Source organism: Rhipicephalus sanguineus, chromosome 5 (genome assembly GCF_013339695.2).
Source record: "Rhipicephalus sanguineus isolate Rsan-2018 chromosome 5, BIME_Rsan_1.4, whole genome shotgun sequence".
In the NCBI taxonomy this organism is placed as follows: domain Eukaryota; kingdom Metazoa; phylum Arthropoda; class Arachnida; order Ixodida; family Ixodidae; genus Rhipicephalus; species Rhipicephalus sanguineus.
Window position 1 is genome coordinate 10,378,926 of NC_051180.1, and position 23,444 is coordinate 10,402,369.

General features: G+C 46.1%; 1 protein-coding gene across 2 annotated transcripts; it reads right to left on the reverse strand.

Annotated features, from left to right (window-relative positions):
- Window positions 1-1,059: 1,059 nt before the first annotated feature.
- LOC119392755 (uncharacterized) lies at window positions 1,060-10,229 on the reverse strand. Of its 2 annotated transcripts, XM_037659711.2 has the most exons (5): window positions 10,058-10,229; window positions 9,849-9,917; window positions 9,683-9,782; window positions 8,323-8,401; window positions 1,118-1,263 (listed from the first exon to the last, which is right to left on the reverse strand). In XM_037659711.2, the coding sequence occupies exons 1-5, from the start codon at window positions 10,195-10,197 to the stop codon at window positions 1,118-1,120; spliced, it is 534 nt and encodes a 177-aa protein (XP_037515639.2). In that variant the 5' UTR covers window positions 10,198-10,229. The 2 variants fall into 2 exon arrangements, with proteins under 2 accessions (XP_049271840.1, XP_037515639.2); XM_049415883.1 differs by lacking the exon at window positions 8,323-8,401 and having other exon boundaries at window positions 1,060-1,263.
- Between the last annotated feature and the right edge of the window lie 13,215 nt (window positions 10,230-23,444).

Sequence of the window (23,444 nt, forward strand, 5' to 3'; positions counted from 1 at the left end):
CTATCGATACTATCGATAGTCAGTTTACCGATAGTTCTGCATCACTACGTGAAAGACGATAGGACATGTGCATGTCCTGTAGTCTTTCACGCCCTGTCTTTCCAGCACTAAGGAGTCAGTTATAGCAAACCACCAACTATCCCAAAAATCTGTACTCCTTAATGGCAGGCACTCACCATGAGCACTGCTCCACAGATCTTGGATCAGAGGTGAGAGACTGGCCAAGGTCGCAACCATGTGCGCCTGGGCGAGAAAATAAATTAGGGCAAAAGTTAACATCGCAATGACACACAAACGGGAAAGACACGGTCTAATAAAACCGACAGTAATCGACTGACAGTAGCCATTATTATTATTATTATTATTATTATTATTATTATTATTATTATTATTATTATTATTATTATTATTATTATTATTATTATTATTATTATTATTATTATTACAAGGGTTAATGGAAGGCGCGAGACTAAAAAGCGAGGACCGCTTGATGAAGGTCTCGCTCCTTGCACAGGTTGGCAGCAGCAGAGAATATGACATTTGCAATCGTAGTGCAAGAAGAAAAAAAGGAAGGCGTAAATAGACTTAATTATCTAATTCTTAGGGTTTTAAGTCCCAAAGCGATACGACTATGACAAACTAGTGTACGGCACCGGAAATTCCGAGCACCTGGGGTTCTTTAACGTTCACCTGAAGATTTAACTACATTACAAAATTTAGAATCTAGCGATGACTACATTTAGCACAAATAAATTAATGCTGACAAGAAGAAACGTGACAGACGAGGACGAGTGCAGGGGTTGACAAGATAAAGAAAGAAAAAAGAAACCAACCTGGGTCGATGATGTCCGGATTGAAGACAACGCTGGTTCTGAAATGTTAAAGGCTGACGCGATAACTCCGGGTGCCGTATTGCAACCGCGAACACCACATTCCACACCAGAGACTGGCACAAAGTGGTGGCCGGGAGTGCAGCGACATTCCGGATGGGTCTTGCCCCCACGACGGAAACCCCCTGACAGCTACCTGCCTGCCTAGTGTTCGCTAAACCTGAAGCTATTACACGCACTTCCGTCGTGGGGGAAGACAGTGACCCTCGCCAGCCTCGTTAGCAGGCTCACCTGCCATTGTTTGATGCCGATGTTGAAGCTCGCAGTAACGACGATCCTTGTGGCAGTCCCCGATGTGTTGCCGGCGCTGAAACTCCTCGACGATGGCCTCGTCTGCAGTTGCTAGACCCGGCGGCACGAAGAGTACGTAGAGCTGCAACGACATTAGAGACAGTGGTTACTGATGATGCAGTGGGAGCCTAACTCGCTGCCCTCTAAAAAAAAGTTCTGTAGGGTAAATACTAACCGTCTAACGATAAACGAGCGGACGTGCAAACACAAGAGACCGAAGAAGAGAACACGTGCAGCTTGTGTTGCCTTGTTCTCTCGTGTATACGTTTTGCAGGCTCATTTTTCTGAAAGAATTCTTAAACGTACTACTTTGTTGGTGCGGTTATTGCCATTAGTGAACAAATTGCCCCAAAAATAGGTGAATGCACATTTGGTTAGTACTGTCACGCAGCCAAGTACGGCGCCCGGGTTCTTTCAGAAAACAAGGTATATTAAAGCGAACTTTGGCTCCGCAACAGATTCAAAGCATAATGCGAGAGGCGAAGAGGCCCACATAACGACGCGCGTAGGCTATTGTCGGTGGAAAAGGAACCCCGCGGCGTTATTCTTTCCGCAACCATCGGATTACCCCGAGAACTAGACGGGTGGCAACAGGGCAAAACACACTCCCTATCAAAACGAGACAGCTTGTGAGACATACGAAAGAGAAAGAAGGAAACGTGCGCTTTGCTTCAAACATAGATAAGACGATCGGGCGCGGCCAGACGCTGGCCACAAAACAGCTAAGAGAACAAACGATGAGGCATAGTTCGTGGCAGTATGCACCGTTCCCATTGCCATATCAAGGATGTTCTATTACGAGAGCAAAGCATCAAATATAGGTGATACAGTAATTGATAAAAATCACATTAATTAAATGTTAGCTAAAAATCAGACTAAGTGATAATCTAAATGTTCGCTGCAATATTTCCTAACTCGTTAGAATGGCTGCTGATGAGTTAACAGCAATTAACCCAAGACATGTTTGCACTGACTTGCCTTATTCAGCGTGCTGTAGTGATAAGTTGGCCACGATATAGAAAAAGAACAAAAACAAGCCGAGAAAAACTGTACCAACTCCACATTAGCGGTACTTCTTTGTATGTACATCCACGATGCTTTCAATGCTAGCTATCATACAACTGGTCGATTTTAGAATTGTTTGAATCGCTAACGTGTCAATTACAAAGTTGTAGGCCACCTCGGGATAACTTCAGAATCAAGCACTCATTTCACGCTGAAGTTAGAATTCCATGAAGTATGCGAAATCTTAAATAGGCGCGTGCTTGCGCACCGCTACTCGAGCACTTCCATGCGAAAACCGACACATACACTGCTGAATTTGTTGATCGCCGCACTGTATATGGCATCACGTTCTACAATGGTTGCAGAATAGAAACTGCTGTTCACGCATTGATAAGCGTGGTGTAGTCAGTTGCGAGTGGGGAGAGAAGTTGCGATTTGTATGCAGGAATCCCATTGCGAGGCACCCAACTCAGTTCGTGCAAACCTCATTCTGTCGACAAAAAACTTATGAAAAGTTGAAGCCATGCTAAGTGCCAGATGAGACTGGGTCAGTAGATGCCGACTTAACCTCTGCGCCAGCTAGGCCGTGAAGACCATCAAACCATCCGGCATGGTAAAACTGTGGCGATGAACTAATGCAACCGTGTAGCCATCAAAGTTAGTTCTGAAGCGCTTGAGTAGAGGCATGCGAGCGCGTGACTTGAATATGTCGCATGCAGGCTTTTGTGTTTCTCGGTCAAAGACAAAACAGTGAAAATTTCTGCAGAAAATGAATCCTCGATTCCGAGGTTATTTGGGCCGGGCTACAACTGACACGTTAGCTATTCAAGCAAGAATGAAAATGAAAAAGCAAAGCCATACTAAGTGATGAAAAATATTGGCTCTTAGCACACAACTACCGCTAATGAGCCGATGGTACGGCTTTTCTAGATTAGGAAACCCTGGTATGGTAATGGCAAAGGCACATACAAATCTGTTCTGTACCAAAAGCACAAGATACAGTAAAGTGAACTGATATGGCATTGTGTTTTTATGCAAATCAATAAGCTAATTATTTCAGGTAATCAACATGCTAAACTCTCAGCTCAATGTGTTCGGGTAACAAGGCACAGTCGAGCCCAATACTAGTTGCAACTTGTAGCCCGTGGTGAAAGTGCACCAATAAAACACGGCTGCTCACACAAAAATTAGTTAAGGAAACACTTTAGATTACTGGTATTTTATAAACCAATGTAACATCTGCCATTGTCACTGAAGCTTAGGGTCCTTTGAAGGAAGGCCACCATGCTGCAACTCGTTGAGCGCGACTACATAGAGGCACGAACGAACGATAAACCAGAACATACACACCCACAAAATTCCAAGGCTTCCACGCTTCCGACGAGCCTTTCAGTTTTTAAAGTCTTGGCTCAAGCCACATGAGACAAGCTATTCCAGAGCTACTCCAGAAAAGCAACAAGGTCACGATCGAGAAAGAGGTTCGACAACAAGATGCAATCACTAATGCTGTTCACTACGTGGCTGGAAGTACGAGTGACTAGAGTGGAAAGAAATAGGAAGAAATATTAACAGACTAGTTGAGCAATTTACAGTTCGCAGACGACACCGTACACTTCATGAATGACGGCAGCCAAGGGAAATTACTGAAGACGAAGCGAAAAAGCGTCAAAGCAGGGTTGAAGCTCAACGTGCAGAAAGCAAAGATAATGCTGGTGGTATGGTGAGAGAAACGTGCGTGTTAACTGTACTCATAGGCGTGCGCACGGGGGGAGGGGGGGGGAGGTGCCCTTCCTAGTCAGCTAAGAGGGGGGAGGGGGCGCAAAATGTGCCCCATTCATTGAGCCTACTCACCTAAGAGGGGGGGGGGGGGGGGCGCAAAATCTGCCTTGTATATTGACTTAGGAGGGGGGGGCGCAGCGACGAACCTTGCCCCCCCCCCCCCCTTGATGGGGAAGCCTGCGCACGCCTATGATTGTACCCTAGAAGCAGTAGAAGAGTATGCAGAAGCTAAACGCTAACAGGGGAGCCTACTCATGCAAAAGATGCTCACAGAAGATTAAAAATGGGCTGTTGCGCGTACAGTAGGCATTCTCGACTCATCACCGGCATATTACTACTGCCGCGAAAGCGGGAAGGGTTAAAAACCGCTGCACTTGGTCAGTTCTAACATATGGGGCAGAAAGAGAGAAACTAAAAAATTCGTTAAGAGGACCACACGGAATACGATGAAACCAAAAACGATAGTCGAAACTGAGGAAGACAGCAGTGCGAGTGTATACGAACAGGGGTAGTAATAATAATATCTGGGGTTTTACGTCCCAAAACCAAGATATTATGAGAGACGCCACGAACAGGGGTAGTAGATATCGGGAGGTAACATTAAGAGAAAGAAACGGATCAGGGCAAGCCATGCCACCAGAAGAACAGATAACCGGTGGTGAATTAGACCTAGATGAATAAAAAGAGACGAGGTCTGTCCGAAGGTAGCAATGGGCTCGGCGGAGCGACGAAGTTAAGAAATTTGCAAGCACAAAATAGAATCTGCTAGCGCAGGAAACGGTGCATTGGAAATCGTTCAATTAGGCTCCACCCTGCATTGGACATAATTTAAGCTAACGATGAAGCGTTTAGCAATTAGGCTCGTCACGATACTTTCAGAAATGCTACAACCCACAACTGATGTCAGTCTGGGCCCGAAAAAAATATTTTCGACTAGTATAAGCTGCAGTTACGAAGTAGAGCCGTCCACGTGGCATCTCGCAACATAGAAGTGGTTTGGCAGTTATGTGGAGTTAATTATTAACGATTAAGATACTCCCCAATGCACGTGTCCCCTCGACAGTGCTGTCAATGAGCCGTGACCTCGACGGACAGAGAAAAAAATTGGGGGACGCTCAAGCTTCGCCTTTAAGAGTTGAACGTGACAGCGATATCCGGCCCCATCCTCATCGTGCTCTGTTTCGCTTGTCATAATGTTCAGTCGCCCGGTCTCGCGCGCGCGCCCACACACACACACACACACACACACACACACACACACACACACACACACACACACACACACACACACACACACTCGACATACCTGTAGTAAAGGTTTCCGCCCTCTTCAACAGCACTTTTATGACAACAGTGTACCCACTACGTGTGTGTAAGAGAATGCGCGCACTAATGTGTAACCCCTTTGTAATTACGCGCAGCAATTACACGCGTGATACTTTTTCGAAGTTGCGATGCACCCACTACGTGTTCGTAAGGGAATACGCGCAGTAATGGGTGCGCCTCTTGCAATGGGTGGCCGGCTTTAAACCACCAACTCGTTATGCAGTTCACATGGTGTGATGCCCGATGGCAATGTACGCTTGTACCCCGTTTTACTGCGGTATTACATCTCGTACTGTGACACCTGTGCACAGGACGCGTATGTTTGTGAAGCATTGAAGTTATTTCAGTGCAGTTCCAAGCAATGTGTTGAATTGCGTTCAAGTGCCATGTCTATGTTGAATAAATACCATGAAAGAAAAAATGCCCCCACCTCCCCGAAGGGAATCGCGAGGAAATGCGAATGCATTTCTTGCGCCGAGAGTACACGGCGCAGCAATTTTAATGGCGTAAAGCTGGACACATCGACGCGCTCAAGTGTCTCCCTTTTGGGCGCCTCTTTCAACAAACGCTTCCTACGTGCGTTCGTAATCGCCTCAGGGATGTTGCCACCGCCTTCAATGCAGCACAAACGCGTTTAGAACGCGCTGTTTTCAGGCTGTGCCAAGGCAGCACAAACACTACAAACGCGTTTCAAACGCACTGCATTGAGGCGGTGGCGCAGGGAGGAGAGAGAGCGAACGGCGAGAGAAGGAGCGGCGAAGCACTGCACCTACCCTCTCCTACACTCTCTCCACACACGCGGGAGCTCCGCCGAGCTCCCACGATGCGAGCGCCCTCACACGCCAGAGCGTGCTCCTCCTCTCCACTCACTCTCCGCTATGCTCCGGTTGCTAGGGGCGAGGATAAGCGCGCGCGCCCACAGCTGTTGCTATGGGAGAGGGAGTGAGAGCAGAGAGGCGCGCGGACAACGCCGGATGCCTTACATAGCCCGACTAAGAAATGCATTCGCATTTAAAAAAGCAATGGAGTATCTCTGGGGTAGAACACCTGCTCGCCACGCAGACGGCCTTGGTTCGATTCTCACTCGAACGTAAGATTTTTTTATTATTTATTTTTTTACAAGATGATTTTTTACTCACAACCAACGACACCGACACCGCAATTTCTGGGGAACAAGCTCTTTAACGTTATCGCGTTAAAATACTAGGGCACCTAGTCTCATGCGGCACTGCCCATCCTCTGCCCTTTTACCATCCTCCCCGCATTCAATTTTGTATTTCCCTGCGTTCTTAGTCTGTCGCGACCAAAAGACTAGGAACGCCGACATTCGACGCAGCAACTTAGAGCTCTACTCTAAAACACTAAGGAAGCCTTTCTGGTTAGGAACTGCAGTATTTCTCGGTGTACTAGCTGCTGACCAGGAAGAGGCACTAACGCCAAACTCGAGCACGACTATCCTGATAAAATGTATGCATTTACCGATATGGGAACAGGCAGTGCTAGACTGATAGAACTACAGACTATGAGCGAGCTGCCTGTCGTTCTATCACCGTCACTTGTCCGGTACCGTTTGTCCCCGTCTTAATGATTAAACAAACAGCTCAGTTAGGTGCCCTTATGCATTTGCCGACTTCTTAATGTTTTCAAAGAGCTAGATTTAATGTGCCGCCTATACAGGGTGTTTTTTAGACAATACAGATATTTTATAAAAAGAAACCTATGACAGTAAGGCTCCTGTCGTTTTCGCACACGAACTCCACGTCGAGGCGGAAATACTTTGTCACAGCTAAAATGACACTGTTCCGACTAATAAAAAAACTCCTAACTTTTTAAATTATTGACTCGAGGGCAGGTGTTTATATTATAAGTTGTAGTGCGTGCCAACTTATTCGATACCTGTTTTTTAGAAATCCCAAAAGTTGCACGTAGTTCTAAATATTCGTTATCGAATTTCATGGGCGAAATCGAAACTGATCGCCAATGCGCGCACGAAGCGCGACCGTTCTACGTCAGACCGGAACTACCCGTCACCTGGGACTGACGACATTTGAATGACGTCGTGCGGCGGCCGTCACTGAAGGTCAGTGGCAGCCTATGTTTTCGTGAAAGGCTGCAAGTCATCTCACTTCTGCCCGTGCATCGACTTCTGCGTGTAGTATTTGGTGCTTATATCTGTTTCTTTCGAACTGTGCGCAAGAAAACCGAAATATCTACCTTTTCTTTGTCTGGAAAGCATAAAGCTCTGGGGCAGCCACTGCGGCGCTTCTTGCAGACAGGCTAAATAGTTTTTCGCGCCTCTTTATGGTTTAAGAAAGAAACAGATAGGCACCACGCATCCCACGCAAGCATTAAGCTGTTTACTAGTGTATTTCAGAACGCTTACAGATTTTTCTGACCAGATTCTGCTTTGGAGCGCCTTCATTCAAATTTCGTCACTTCCCTGTCACGTGTCATTCCGGCTTTCCGCCGGGCTTCGTGCGCGCCGGGCGTGGTCAGTTTCGATTTCGCCCTTGAAATTCGATGATCAATATCTCGAACTACGTGCAACTTTCGTGACTTCTAAAGAATAGGTATGCCATAAATTGTCGCGCACTACAACATCGCAATATAAACACCTGCCCTCCAGTCAATAATTAAAAAGTTAACGAGTTTTGTTAATTAGTCGCGTCAACGTCATTTTAGCTGCGGGAAAGTATTTTCGCCTCGACATAGAGTTTATGTGCGAAAACGACAGGAGCCTGAGTATCAATTTTTATTTAAAAAATCTGTATTTTCTAAAAAAAAGCCTATATCTTAATGTACGGGTGTTTCTCAACAAAATGTACTCTCCTACCATTGCTAGAAATCATAACCGTAGCGCCCTTAGCTTATATCATAGCAACACCGTAGTCGCTAAGTCCCTGTGGTAGGTGTCAGGTACACAAGCACATGCCCATAGTAAGCTTTTCAGATAACAATGGCTGCGATTAAATCAGCTAGAAGCACGATTCTTGTTTATAGTCTACTCGTGGACGAATGAGAGAGTGCTCACTTGAGGCTGTGCCGGGAGGATATCCGCCAGGGAGATCTGCCGTTGTGCCACAGGGTGTGTGTGAAGACAGTCGGCGCTCCTGGGATGAAGTCAATGAACTTATTAATCCCTCGAGGCACAAACGTACACAAATGAACGCAACTTGTTTTTTGCCAGTTCATGGGACTAGTGGCCGAGAAGGAGCAAGATAGAGTGAAGGAGAGCTGAGCTGCTTGCTACGTATTGATGTTAAATGATTGGACATGCGAATGCGGACACAGTCAAGACACCACAAACGCCGATTACGATACTCCCTATGAAAAAACGGAGTTTGTGGTGTCTTGACTTCTCTCTTGTGCGCTTGAGTGCACGTCCAGTATTAACATGAGCAAGATATATCGTGCATAGGGTGAATTGAACCTTCAGCCTAATCACAGTCTTTACCGTTTCCTTATTTGTTGCGCATGACTGCAGCAAACTACTTCAGTGGAGGCACTACCTTGTTCGATGGCTCGGTCACCGAGCCACGTTCTAAGGCTGATGTGAAACGGTATGGTTTTTGTCCGCTCTAAATGAATACGACCCAATACAAATTGCAGATGCATTTTAAGTTTAATATTATATTTATGTAAATAAGTAAACAACATCGACTGTTAAGTAGTTAAATATTTATACACTAATTAGTATTAATGAACAAAACTCAAAACAGTCATTCTATTTCCTGGAATGTAATACCCAATTAATGCCTTAAAATTTGTTCTGCAAATTTGAAAAATTTAGGACAGTCGGTCACAATTCACGCCTGGAAGGGATTAAAGGATGAAAACTTGTCAAAAATGAATGCAAGGTTTTTGTAAATCTTGCGTAGGAGTCCTAATGGCTGCGTAATTTACTACGGTCACCAGCAGCGTTTGCTAACGTGCCTCCGCGGTGCGTCTGTGTTAGTAAACATGCTGTAAGAGTTTACAAAGGTCAGTTATTTTTGAAGGGCGGTAAATGACTAGCACAAAGAAAAATTAAAACAGACAAACGAACAAATTTACGAACTACCGCGCGCGCAACTCGCCCCAATTGCAAACCAGCCCGCGCGTGCAACGCACCGAAATTCAAAGCACACGCGCGCACATGCTGAAATGCTATCAACCAAATACATGCGCCTACCATGGCCGGCCACGGCAACTGCAGAGGACACGTGCTAGCTTATCAACGCAATAAGCAGCTAAGTCACTACGGTGGCTCTCGCCATTTAGGCGCCCCCTAAACCCTTCGTCATGCCCGTATTAACCCTTCAGAGAACTATGGCTGCGATTAAAAATGCTTGAAGCGAGGTGGCCCGTCGCGTTTGATGTACTACTCATGGAAATACGAGAGAGATGCTTACTCGATCCAATGCCGGGAGCACGTCCGCCATGAAGACTCCGTCGGCGATAGTGCGAAAGATAAGCCGGAGTGGCACGGGGCGTGTCAGTACGTCAGCGCTCCTGGAACGAAAGGAAAACTTGTTAGGCGACGAAAGCTCGCGTAAAAAAAATTGAACGCAGTCTCACGAATAACGCTTGAGCGCGATGCCGCGGCTGGTCCATGTGCAAGTTGCAGGTCTAGCAGCCAAGTCGAAGCTACGAAAGAAAAAAAAAAAGAGGGCAAGGGTTAACGCAGCAAAAGGAACGCGGCAACCGAGAAAAAGATGCCAGCGATATAGAACGGGCACTACCAACTCTAACACGAGTGAACGTTAAAGAAAGAAGGGTTAACCCACCTGCGCTCCGCCCGCAGCAGGTCCCCGACGCGACGCGTTGTGCAGACTTGAAGTTCAGACGTTGCCGGCTTCTTGAAGTTCGGGGACAAGCCGACGAGGCAAACACCGGGACGCCGCTTTGCGGCCCGCGAGAACCACATTACGCACCAGAGAAGTCTGGTACGAAATGAGGCCCACGGGAGCGCCACGGACATTCCCGGGTCGAGTCCTCCCGTGCACACAACCCCTGACAAAGCTACCTACCTACCTAACCGTAAGCTAAGCCTAAAAGCTGTATACGCGCGCCTGTGTCACGGGGAGTTGGACTCGAAGTGGCAGCATTGTTCAAGGAACCCGCTCGCTAAATTTCCACGCAACCTTTAACTTCGGTTGAGCTAGGAAACTATAGCGAGTGACGTTCGGTGAACACGCCCCACACCTCGCCGGCCTGCCATATATTGGGGCTCACCAATTACGATGCCGACGACGAAGCTCGCAGCGGTCCTCGATGAATTCCAGGCGACGCAGTTCCTGGTACACAGCTCCATAACTCCAGGTAAAGTCCACACACACACACAAAGAAAAAAGTTAAAACGCGACTCGTACGTACTGCAACTACACGCCCCGTGCCTGAACATTGCGGCAAGCCGTCCCATGGCGCCTAAGAACTGCCGTCTACAAAATGCGCAGCTTTGCCGGCAGCAAACGAAAAATGGAGGTCGGCCGCTCGCCTGTTACTAAGAGTTTTTTTTTGTAACGACGATGCTCCGATAGTCGCGCATGCGTTGTTGCAGCCACAACTAGTGGCGTCATTACGTCACGGCATCGTTCATCGCCGTCTTATCGACGAGATCTGCGCGCGGCGTATTGCGCCGGAAAGAAATTGAAGAAAAGATGTACAAAAGAAAAATCGAAGGATGGCCCATGCGGCGCGTCACCGTCGGGCTCGGAATGTTCCAGAAGCGAATGAGCTCAGAGCTGAAACGGTGGGATCGCTTCCGCGATGTCGCCTTCTCGCGTATACCTTCGCTCTTGAACTGCCACCCAGTTACCGGCATGACTTGCAATTATGTGACGAACGCGCGCAAATAATAGGCAGTTTTAGAATAGCGCACGCTAAGTTAGCGTTAGCGTTTGCGGCCCGCTATTTCCGTCACTTAACGGGAGCCCGCAAGCGCTTAGCGTGCGACGCATGCGCATTTGCGCGAAAAGCTAACGCAAAGCTTTGCGTACACTATTCTAAAATGCTATTCTAAACCTGCCTAATAGGCAGTTTTAGAATAGCGTACGCAAAGCTAGGTTTAGAATAGCGTACGCAAAGCTTTGCGTTAGCTTTTCGCGCAACTGCGCATGCGTCGTACGCTAACCGCTTGCGGGCTCCCGTTAAGTGACGGAAATAGCGGGCCTCAATCGCGAACTTAGCCTCGCTATTTTAAAACTGCCTAATGAAGCTAATTATACATGTAAAGTATTTCCTTGGACTCTTGCCACGCAGCCTTTTTCTTCAATTCGTTGTAGCAAGAAACCGCGCGTTCCGTTAATTTCAGTCGCACTTGTCCGCTGCCGTGGAACATGGTTACGACCAGTGGCGTACCAACTTGGTAAAGTAAAAAGATTCTCTCTGTGTGCCGTAGTATCGCGCCCCAATGTTTATCATGTACCAACTTGTTCGCGAGGCGGGGAGGGGGGGGGGGGGGGGGCAAGCATACTTTACTGCATCGGCAGTATATATATACATAAATCGCCAGGCCTGCGCGGAAAGCGCAGCACAATCACAGCGAAAGCTGGAAGAGCGGCATTTCTAGAGCCTGTTATAAATTCTCTTGTGGCTACTAATACAAGTACACTTGCAAGGTAAACACTACGCGAAAAATCATAATTTTTATGAAGTTGGGAAGCACCCACCACGACATAAGCGAGGTACCATCTGTAAGGAACTATGTGCATTTCGTTGATGCGACGATTGATGACGATGGATTATGGCTGAGTCCTTTGTAATGGGTTGGAAGCTTCAAACGACCCACTAGTTACGTAAATTCATATTGTGTGACGCCCGGTCGTTATTTAACTATCCCACCACGCTTTATAACATATATTAACGTGAGAAAGAGAGAGAGAGGGAATTAACTTTATTGAGACCCTGAGGAAATGGATCATGGGAGCCTTACGGGGTCCCTTGGCAACCAATAGAAGTGCACTTGCGAGGAACCCATACGCTATAAATCATCATAATTTTTGTGTAGTAGGGAAGCAGCCACTATGCAATTTTTCGTCATTCTGCGGAGAACCGTGGTACTCGCTAAACACCTGTAAGGTATTATGTGCTCTTTGTTGATGCGGTGGCTGATGACGATGAAGAATTATGGCAGAGCCCTTTGTAATGGGTTGGAAGCATTCAACAACCCACTCGTCGCGCTATTCGTATTGTGTGATGCCCGGTTAGAGAATTCGCGTTTGTGTGACGCCTGGTTGTTATTTTACTCTTCTACCACACTACATTACGTATGTTAATGTGGTTCCCTCGCGACATGAAGCCTGTATAGGGTCCTTTTGCGACGCATTTTCAATCACCGGCATGGCTCAGAGGTTGAACGCTGGGCTCCCACGTAAAGGGCCCAGGTTCGAACCTCGTTCCTTCCTGGAAAGTTTTTCTTATTTCCTTTTAGGGGCGAAGCTCCTTATAGCGGCACCCGTTCGTCCCTCGTAGCGTAGTATGTAACCAGTCTTACGCTTTGACCTGCAGAGTGGTGCCGGTGGGAGATTTTTCCTGTGCGTTGTTGAACAATAAAAAATTCGCAGCGTTAGCTAAAAGCCGACTTCTTCTGTCTCTCATTCCCATTAGCAGCCATTCTTTTACCTCCAAGGTAGTGCCTGGTGAGATTTCTCCTGTGCGTGATTAAACAATAAAAATTTTGTTCAAAACGCTGTTGATTGATGAAATAAACCAACAAAAGACGCCAGATGTTTTGTAAAAGCAAAACGAAAGAACGCCCACTGACCTCCATTAAAAAGGCTGGACGGCGCATCCCCGCTCTGCGAGGCGGGCGCTTGTGAAGCCACCGGAAGGTGCCCTTTTTGTCCCGGAAGCCGGCGTCTTCTGTGCGTCTCAGTCGCGCAATTCAAATATTCTCGGGTGGCAGCTGTTGTTATGATCGTTTTTATTTTTTTATTTTTTCAAACTCTGCGATTACGCGTCGCTTTAGACGCCGACGAACGCTACACGAAAGATGACAGACGCCGTGCCGGCACCGTCCGAATACGGCGGAGTGCTGCAACGGACAAAATGCGTAAAAAGTAATGCAACTTTGAGGTACTTACGCGTGAAATGTCTTCCCTGACAACTTTTCCGGTCGATTCGTACAGTTTACTGAGCTACAAGCAGGTATTTCTTTTTAAAAAGAAGAGAAAAGCTCTTTTCCGGGACAAAAACGGCGGCTTCCGGTGGCTTCACGCCCGCGTGCTCGATGCGCCATCCAGCTCCTCCTAGTGGAGATCAGTGAGAACGCCAGATGTTTCTAAAGCAAAACGAAAAGACGCCAGCTGCTTAACGAAAGACGCCAGATGTTTTCTAAGCAATGGTTTTCTAAACAATGAAAATTCACAGCGTACATGTAAAATTAAAGTGCGCTGGAAGTTGTCATAACTCATCGATCCTTTAGTATAAACCAGTGTTGTATGCGTTACCGAAAAAAAGTAACTAAATACGTTCCTCGTTACACTAAAGAAAAAGGAACGCGTTACCGCCCTACGTTACCCATAAAAAAAGTTAACGCGTTACCGTTACCGTTACCGAAAAAAAATAACGGACGTTACTTCTGCCGTTACTCCATAGTGAGAAATCTTAATCAGTATATCTTCGCAGCAGGAATGTACAATAGCAACTTTATAAAGCTCGTATTTATATTTCACATAATAGTTCTAGCCGAAACAACAATTTTACTCGAAGTACTGATTTAATTTTAACGAGAACATTTTGCACAAATGCGCTGTACCTTGGCAGTACTGCCTAAAGTTGCCTGTATAGTTAATGTGACGACTTCTGACTCTGCGGCACATGGGGAAGTCATTTTTTCGCAGTGGGACAACAAAATAAAAGTGATCGATTTCATTGTCAACGTTCTCCGGAAAGAAAACATCACTGAGCAAATTTGCAGTAATTACGAGGGCGCGCTTTTACTTACAAAATAAATGCGCAATTTTTAACAGTAAAGAAATGCTTAATGGCATAAATCTACAGAAAAGTATTTGCGCGCATGGACATTCTTTTTTTTTCAATTTAACTTGTATTATTACCACGAATATGGCGTTTGTGTATGTGAAGGTGTTCAGCATTAGCCTCGCTCGCACGAATTCAAAAACCAGAAACGTAGTCGCAGTTGCAGAAAGCAAGAAGCAAAACTAATTTTGAATACTGAATTTATGAACAGTGCTAGAGTATTGCACGGACAACTTCCTAATGTAACTACTAAGCGCTGAATGTAAGCAACAGCTGCATTTCAAAGCTCGCACCTATGCTAAATAGGAGCTCGACGGATGCGCTATATGGTACTCGTGTAATCAATGTCAGGAAGAGCTGGTGAACGCGCGGAAAGTTTTCCTTGAACCCGCTCAACGCAATGTCATGCGGCACCAACGGTACTGAGACAGTCTCTCATCTTCACACGGCGATGATGTCGAGAAGGCATTTCCGAAGAAGTCATCCTCCGTTGTGTTGGAGCTCACACCTAGCCTTGATGTCCATAGGCCGAGGAAATCTCGAGAGCTCACTTTTGACGGATACGAGGACTGCATTTCGCTTCACTTCATCGATAATCAACGACAACTTGAAACTCGACGGCCAATCAACGACAACTGAAACTTGATAGCAAGGAAGCCGAAGCTATAGCAAGTTCATTTAATAAATTTCGGCAGTTTGCTCCCCATTGCAATTTCCCCCGCGCAAAAGAGGACCCCGTGCGGGGTCGCTTTGTCAACGATTAGAGGGCCGACAGCAGTCTGCCGCAGCGACAAAATAACTGTAGCAAAGTGCGAGTATGAATTACGAGAGAGGGACAAAATAACGTCGGGGCGAGCTCTGAGAAATGCGCTCCTACAAGACGAACTAATTTTGTCTAAGACTCCGAAGATAATTGGAATGAAAAGTAACGAGTAACGTGAGACCTCACGTTACCGAAAAATAGTAACGAAAGTACGTTACCCGTTACAGTTCCGAAATAGTAACGAGTACGTTACTAAGTTACTGAAAAAAGTAACGCGTTACCGGTAACGCCGTTACTTATAACGCGTTACCGCCAACACTGGTATAAACGCGGCCGATCTCACGTCGGTGATGATGTACTGGGCAGAATTCACGGAAGATTCACGGTTTACCGATGAACCTCCGCAGCTTCGCCCACTCATCATCTTCACTCCGTGGATATGCTGTGATTTTTTTTCTTATTTCGTGCGATAGCGGTTACGGACACCGGCGGCCTGTACATTTTTTTTATGTTGCACATTGTATTGGACCGGCCAGTAGCCACTTTAGGCTATCGGTCCAAATAATCCCTGTAATTGCATATATCTGTTCATGAAAACAAAGCTTCATTGATTGATTGATTCATTGACGAGACAGACTAGCGCTGAGACCTTCTCATTTGAACTTCTTCATTCGCGCTCAGTTTGATGTGATTTTTTTTATATACAAAGAGAATTTGCTTAGCTATGTTTAATAACATCATAGAAGTACAGTCACATTTACGTAGCATACACTGGGACAACCATACGTGTGCTACGCGTGTTATGGTATTACTATTACAATCAACACTTAATATTTCTATACATTAAAGGGCACCTAAGCCACCCAGAGGTCAAAATTTAGTTGTGGTGTTGCGGTTGTGCACGACTCTAAAACGAACACGCAGCCGTGAGAATTTTTCGAAACGGTGCCCTCATAGCGGAGTGACACGCGTTCGATGTAGAGTTACTGTATATGCTACCTTTACCTAAAGGTAGCATATACAGTAACTCTAGTTCGATGATACAAGGGACGCCCTCCGTCGTTTCGCTCTTTCCTTCGCTCGGCGTCTTGTCTCTCTTCCTTACCGAGTGATCCTCCTCACCGTGAGAGGAGGAAGAGCGGCGAGCGCGCGTACCTGCGTGCGGACAGACAGGTGTTGTAGGTGACGAGCAGGCGACATGTTGACGTCATGGCGAACGTTGAGGGCATGAGGAACGCCGCAAGGCAGAGAGAGGAGGAGGGATTGGAGAGTTTGAGAATTGGGGACCCAAGACGCTGGGCCCCCAAGCTGCGTTGGGCAGTCTGCTCTTGCTTTTGGAGGAGGAGCAGACTTTGAGAATTGGGTCAAACGCAAGCTGCGTTGGTTCAAGGGCACGGAGCGCCACGCGTGACGAAATTTAAAATCATGCGAGACGCGGGACATACTGTATCGGGGCCCAGGAAGCTTGCGAGCCGCCAGGGCGCATGCGCAGAACCCAAGCCACTCTTGGGCTGTTGCGCTCGCGTTGACCCGAGACGCAAAAATCGAAATCTAGCGTGGGGCCCCAAGGCGCCTAAGGTCACCAGCCAAAAGACACAGACGCAGCGCGGGCCACGCGTCTCGCATGATTTTAATTTCGTCACGCGTGACGCTCCGTGCGCATGACCCAACGCAGCCTGCGTTGACCCAATTCTCAAACTCTGCTGATCATCCGAACGCAAGAGCAGGCTGCCCAACGCAGCTTGGGGGCCCAGCGTCTTGGGTCCCCAAGTCTCAAACTCTCTATTTTAGGGCCTTGGGCCAACGCGAGCGCAAGAGCACAAGAGTGGCTTGGGTTCTGCGCATGCGCCCTGGAGGCTCGCAAGCTTCTTGGGTCCCCAAGCTCCTTGGGGCCCCCAAGAAGCTTGCGAGCCGCCAGGGCGCATGCGCAGAACTCAAGCCACTCTTGGGCTCATGCGCTCGCGTTGACCCGAGACGGAACAACTGAAAACTAGCGTGGGGCCCCAAGGCGTCACCAGCGAGAAGACGCAGTGCGGGCCACGGCGCAGTGTGGCCCGCGTCTCGCATGATTTTAAATTTCGTCACGCGCGGCGCCCCGTGCGCTTGACCCAACGCAGCCTGCGTTCGCCCATTTCTCAAGCTCTGCTGATCATCCGAACGCAAGAGCAGGCTGCCCAACGCAGTTTGGGGGCCCGGCGTCTTGGGTCCCCAATTCTCAAACTCTCTATTGTTTTTTGGAATTCGTGGGCACGCCCGTGGCTCGTGGCGCTGCCGCGTTCGGCATTGTTGATCGTGACGGCATTCTGAACACGATGCCCGCGTTTACTTGCAATGTTAAAAAAAAATCACAGCATATCCACGGAGTGAATGATGATGAGTGGGCGAAGCTGCGGAGGTTCATCGGTAAACCGTGAATCTTCCGTGAATTCTGCCCAGTACATCATCACCGACGTGAGATCGGGCGCGTTTATACTGAAGGTTCGATGAGAGTTATGACAACTTGCAGCTCACTTTAATTTTACATGTACGCTGTGAATTTTCATTGTTTAGAAAACCATTGCTTTAGAAAACATCTGGCGTCTTTCGTTAAGCAGCTGGCGTCTTTTCGTTTTGCTTTAGAGACATCTGGCGTCTTTTCGTTTTGCTTTTAGAAAACATCTGGCGTCTTTCGTTGGTTTATTTCATCAATCAACGGCGTTTTGAACAAAATTTTTATTGTTTAATCACGCACAGGAGAAATCTCACCAGGCACTACCTTGGAGGGAAACAATGGCTGCTAATGGGAATGAGAGACAGAAGAAGTCGGCTTTTAGCTAACACTTACACTTCTACTTCTACTAGCGTTTCCTACTGGAACATGCCAATGGCTGCTAATGGGGAATGAGAGACAGAAGAATTCGGCTTTTAGTTAACGCGCACGCTGCGAATTTTTTATTATTCAACAACGCACAGGAGAAATCTCCCACCGGCACCACCTTGGAGGTCAAGATCTGGTACTAGCGTTACGACTGGTTACGCACTACGAGGGACGAACGGGTGCCGCTTTAAAAAGCTTCGCCCCTAAAAATTACCGGAGGGGGCCCCTCACACAACTTTATTTGGTTGGTAACAACTTTATTGATGGTCCGGCAGAGCTTTCTCCGAGTGGGCTTTAGGTCTCCCACGTGGGGACGTCGAGGCATTGCCTCACCGCCGCCTCTTATGCATGAAAACAATTATGTCTATGGACCCCTTCCCAGTAGTACAGATTTGTATCATTCAACGATATCTCGTTAATGCCTAAAGGCTGCTCACTAATGATTGCGTTTTAATGTAGGTAGCAATGAGTGCACCTTTTCTTTTCATTTGTTAATACTGCGCTTTCTTGCACATATTCAGGTTTGCGAATGTCATATTTCGTCTTCTTTGCTCTTAGTCAAAATAGTATTTCTAGTGCATTATTATTATTATTATTATTATTATTACTATTATTATTATTATTATTATTATTATTATTATTATTGTTATTATTATTATTATTATTATTATTATTATTATTATTATTATTATTATTACTATTATTATTATTATTATTATTATTGTTGTTGTTGTTGTGGTTAACTTGTCAACCACAAGATTCCCTTAAAATATAAAAATTTGGGGTATTAGAGGCGTAGTACATTCTTTATACTCAACGTATCTGCATTTGCAACGTTTCTTGGAGGGCCTTCCGGCCCCTCCAAGTAATTGCGCCTATATTAACAGCGTAAGCACAAATGTTTGTCGAACAAATGTGGGCGATTGTAACGTTAAACCACCCCGCATTGTTTCCTTCCGCATTGGCCGTTAGGTGTTTATGATCGGTCGAAATTTTTTGTCTCATGCACACAACGCCCGCTCGTAACGCGATGCAACAAATGACGCGAAAATGATCAGTCGCGTAGTGACCACTTATGCACGGCTGCGCAAAAAATAAGCGAACACACTGTATTCAGTGCAACATATTTTTGACCACTGGTTCTTGGGCATTCGTGAAAAAATTTTTGGTGTGCCATAAAATCGCGTGCTTGTTACGATACGTCACAAGTTTGTGAAATCTCGCGGCGTTAAAATGACGTATGCGCATCAAACATGGCATTACTATGCCGAACTATACCTTAACTTTTTCTAAATAGCCGGAAATTGTCTCATTCTGAGCGCAATTCAGGAAGACTGCCCGCCGTTCACACAGGCAGAGGCTAATTATAGCAGTTGGCGAGATGAATTCCCTTGAATATAATAAATATTTTCCGTGGTAAGCATATAACGATGCTGAGCTGTTTCTGCGCGTATACAATTCGGTGAACACAGCTTTGCTGAGAGAGGGAGAGAGAGAGAGAGAAATAAACAGCGCTGGTCGTGCGTGCTTCTTTGCGCTGTACAGATCAATTCCAGATGAATCAAGACCAACTAGCGTGGCTGTCAGTTCAGTCTGCTTAGTGCAGAAAACCGTCGACCTTGATCATCTTCCTAGTCCGGTAGAACAAGTTGCGGGGCAAGCTTGAAAGCTTGGCTCCCCAATGTGCTCGAGTCCACTGCCTTATTTGTCGCATTGTTGCAAGCCGCCGCGATCGCTGCAATTTTCATATGATAAAGCAAGACAAAGCAGGTTCGTTGGAGACAGGGCTGGGCAAAGATACATTGATATTGTATCGCGATACGATACAAGATACTCAAGCAAGAAGTATTTGAGATACATATACAAGATACTACAACACAGATTGTATCCGATACGATACATTCCAATTGTATCTTAAGATACTTCGATACATTCGCAAATTTCTTATTATATATCTATATTATATAGCCCTAAACTCCTATGCACAAAAATGTTCGCCTGATAATTTATTAAATGCGACCAATTTGGTTTCATTTGAATGAAATGTCTGTTAATATCTCAAATGTATTCCAAAACAACTTACTGGCGTTGCTTTAGCCGCTTGACATGACAGCTGTTTATAGACTTCGGGGACAGCGGTTTTTACTTGTCGCTTTTGTAATTGATGGGAGTCGTTGCTCTGCTTGCCGACCAGCTAGCAGGTTGCCATCTAATCACAAGAACTTCAATAAGAAGCATGCGCACGGTGGCGCGAATACCGCTGTGGAGTCCTACTTTGCTTGTAAACGTAGGTGCATTACGGTTTTCGCAATAACGGATCACCGGACAGGTGTACGCCACCAAGAACATGTGCAGCCCAGAAACCTTTCAGACGTATATATACTGTGCAGTTGCACAAAGCATCGCAGGACACAGCCGCTATTCACGCTATCCCCATTTATGGTTTCGATTACCTAGTGATTAGTATAACAGTAAAAGAATTTAGGGAAGGCTAAAAAGGAAAAAAATCACAGCATATCCACGGAGTGAATGATGATGAGTGGGCGAAGCTGCGGAGGTTCATCGGTAAACCGTGAATATTCCGTGAATTCTGCCCAGTACATCATCACCGACGTTAGATAGGGCGCGTTTATACTAAAGGTTCGATGATAGTTATGACGACTTGCAGCTCACTTTAATTTTACATGTACGCTGTGAATTTTCATTGTTTAGAAAACCATTGCTTCAGAAAACTTCTGGCGTCTTTTCCTTTTGCTTTAGAAACATCTGGCGTTCTTTCGTTTTGCTTTTAGAAAACATCTGGCGTCTTTCGTTGGTTTATTTCATCAATCAACGGCGTTTTGAACAAAATTTTTATTGTTTAATCACGCACAGGAGAAATCTCACCAGGCACTACCTTGGAGGTAAACAATGGCTGCTAATGGGAATGAGAGACAGAAGAAGTCGGCTTTTAGCTAACACTTACACTTCTACTTCTACTAACGTTTCCTACTGGAACATGCCAATGGCTGCTAATGGGGAATGAGAGACAGAAGAATTCGGCTTTTAGTTAACGCGCACGCTGCGAATTTTTTATTGTTCAACAACGCACAGGAAAAATCTCCCACCGGCACCACCTTGGAGGTCAAGATCTGGTACTAGCGTTACGACTGGTTACGCACTACTACGACTACGACTACGAGGGACGAACGGGTGCCGCCTTAAGGAGCTTCGCCCCTAAAAAAGATATATCTGAGTAAAATAGAAAGGCGGTTCCACATCCAACACAACGAATAAGTATAGAAACGCCATACAGGCGGTATCTCCAAGAGCTAATAATAGTTGTTCCGTTTTACGTCCCAAAATCGCCTTTTTGGTCGGTTTCAACCACGGTTTCAACATTGCGATTGCAGCAGCACGTGTTGCTCCCCAAGAAACGTCCGGTCACTTCAATTATCACACTCTAACACCAAAGCAGAAAGCGTGTTTTTTAAGTTGTGCCAGAGTAAGGAAAGACTCTTTTTTTGCTTTCAGGTAAAAGGAAGGCGCTTAATGTTAAGGACCAACTCTCATAATGTGGTGTGTAGCTTAGAAGGCTATTTATTTGAAATATCTGGCCAGACACAGGGAGAAAACTGTTGAAAATGTGCGGGCTACTCGCTGAGGCTTTTGTTCCCCGCCAGTGCTGCAAGGCTACGCCGGCGCATAAAACCGGAAGTCTTTCAGGACCTGTGTTTATAAACAGCGAAAATGAGAGACGCTGTAATTAAGGGCTCCGGAAATTTCGACCACCTGGGGTTCTATAATATAAACACACGGAGCATTTTCCCTCCATCGAAATGCGGCCGCCGCAACCTTCGGGTCAGCTAGCAGTCAAGCACCATAACCACTAGATCTCAGCGGCTGATAGCTATGACAATTACATTCGGTGCCTATGGAAAATGGCGTAAAAACGCTCGTTGAGACGCTAATGAGAAAAACGTAGCATTTGTTATAACAATGTTTCCCGAATACCTTTGCTAACAAATTTAATGCGGCTTTTAATAACTTACATTATCATAATTGCGAACTCAATTTAGCCATTTTACTTAGTATTAAGCAGAATTGTTGTAGACTCCAGGCGCTCCCGGTTTATTATATATTTATTATTAACATTGCCTTTACATAACAGTAAATTCAAGTGGAATATAAGTATGTCAACAGTATCGGAAATATGCAGACAGTTAAAAGTAAGAGTAAAGCAGAGAGCTTACCTTGGCAGCACGTCAAAGGCATATTGCAGTAAGCAGACCGGGAAAAAACAATATAGAGGCATAGGTAATGTACGGGATGGAAAAGAAGGGCAGCTAAGAACAAACTTGAGCTGACAATCAAGTTAGGATGTTAAAAACTGTTTGAAGAAAAGAAAACTGCCCAGCACTGGCAAGAACAATACACTCTGAAAAAAAAAATCAATGCAGACGGCGTTGGTTCCTGTTCGCACCTGCTAAGACAGCCTTGCGATCGTCGAGCGCCTGCGCAGACAAGCGGAAACGCGTTTCGCCTTCGCACAAGAACAAAAACCTTTCTGTGCCAGCATCACTGATTTTTTTTTACGGCCTGGAAGTTCGGCCTACCAAGCACCAGGGGAGCATCTGGCGCTAGTTATGCCATTCCCGCTTACCTGCAGGGCATACCTGCTTACATAGCCGTGCCTCAAGTGCTCGCTGGCAGACAGATGTTACACGTAGGGTTTCATGATTAATTTACAGAGAAATAATCATCCACTGCGGTAGGCCTTCGGCATCAGCAGAACAAATTTTTCTACGGCCTGGCATGCATTTCTTTTTCGAAACTGTATTCAACCGCCCCTAAACAACCCATATGTCTAAATTTAGTTGTGGTGTCGCAGTTGTGCACGAGTCCAGTACTAACACGTAGCCGCGAGAATTTTTTTTTTCAAGACAGTGCCGTGATAGCGCAGTTTCACGCATTTCATGAACGAAACCAGGTCTTCGTTCTCTTCACTCTTTCTATCGCTACGCTCCGTTCGTCTGTTTGTCTCTCCTCCTAGCCTCACGAGGTGGAAGAGAAGGACAAACATGTTGTTGCTTCTGCTGTCATGAACAAGTGCGGGTGTTGACGTCATAACCAACGCTGGGGAAACGAAAGGCAGGGAGAGTAGCCCGGGATTTTCTCTTTCGCGGCCCGCCCGGGGCTCATAACGCCGCCGCGCTTAGCATTTTCGGTCATGACGACATTCTGAATGTGATCTGCGTGTTTACTTTAAATGCTAAAAATTACCGGAGGTGGTTTAGATGCCCTTTAGAGGCTTTCTTAACTATGGTCAATTCAATTTTGGGCTGTACTCGGAAAAACAAGTACAGGATTTGCCGCAAACATTAGCACATGTTTCGCTAAACGGATTCTTCTGGCTACATATTTTTGAACTTTTCTTTTTGTTTTCAGCGTGCTCTAGTAAAGTAAAACTTCGACATTCTCATAAGTCAGTACTGCGAGACCCAACTATTTTACTAATCAACCTCACTGTAATGATATAACAACCACATGGTCGTCAGAAACTACTTTAGTTGGGTAGAACTTTAGAAGGCAA

Excerpts from the sequence above, each read along its gene's own strand:
- LOC119392755 (XM_037659711.2), bottom strand. The coding sequence starts at position 10,197 with ATGTGGTTCTCGCGGGCCGCAAAGCGGCGTCCCGGTGTTTGCCTCGTC. Across the intron at positions 8,402-9,682 it reads TGCTCCCGGCATTGGATCGA|GAGCGCCGACTGTCTTCACA; the intron begins GTAAGCATCTCT and ends ACTTCATCCCAG. Across the intron at positions 1,264-8,322 it reads TCCTCCCGGCACAGCCTCAA|CTCTACGTACTCTTCGTGCC; the intron begins GTGAGCACTCTC and ends ATGTCGTTGCAG.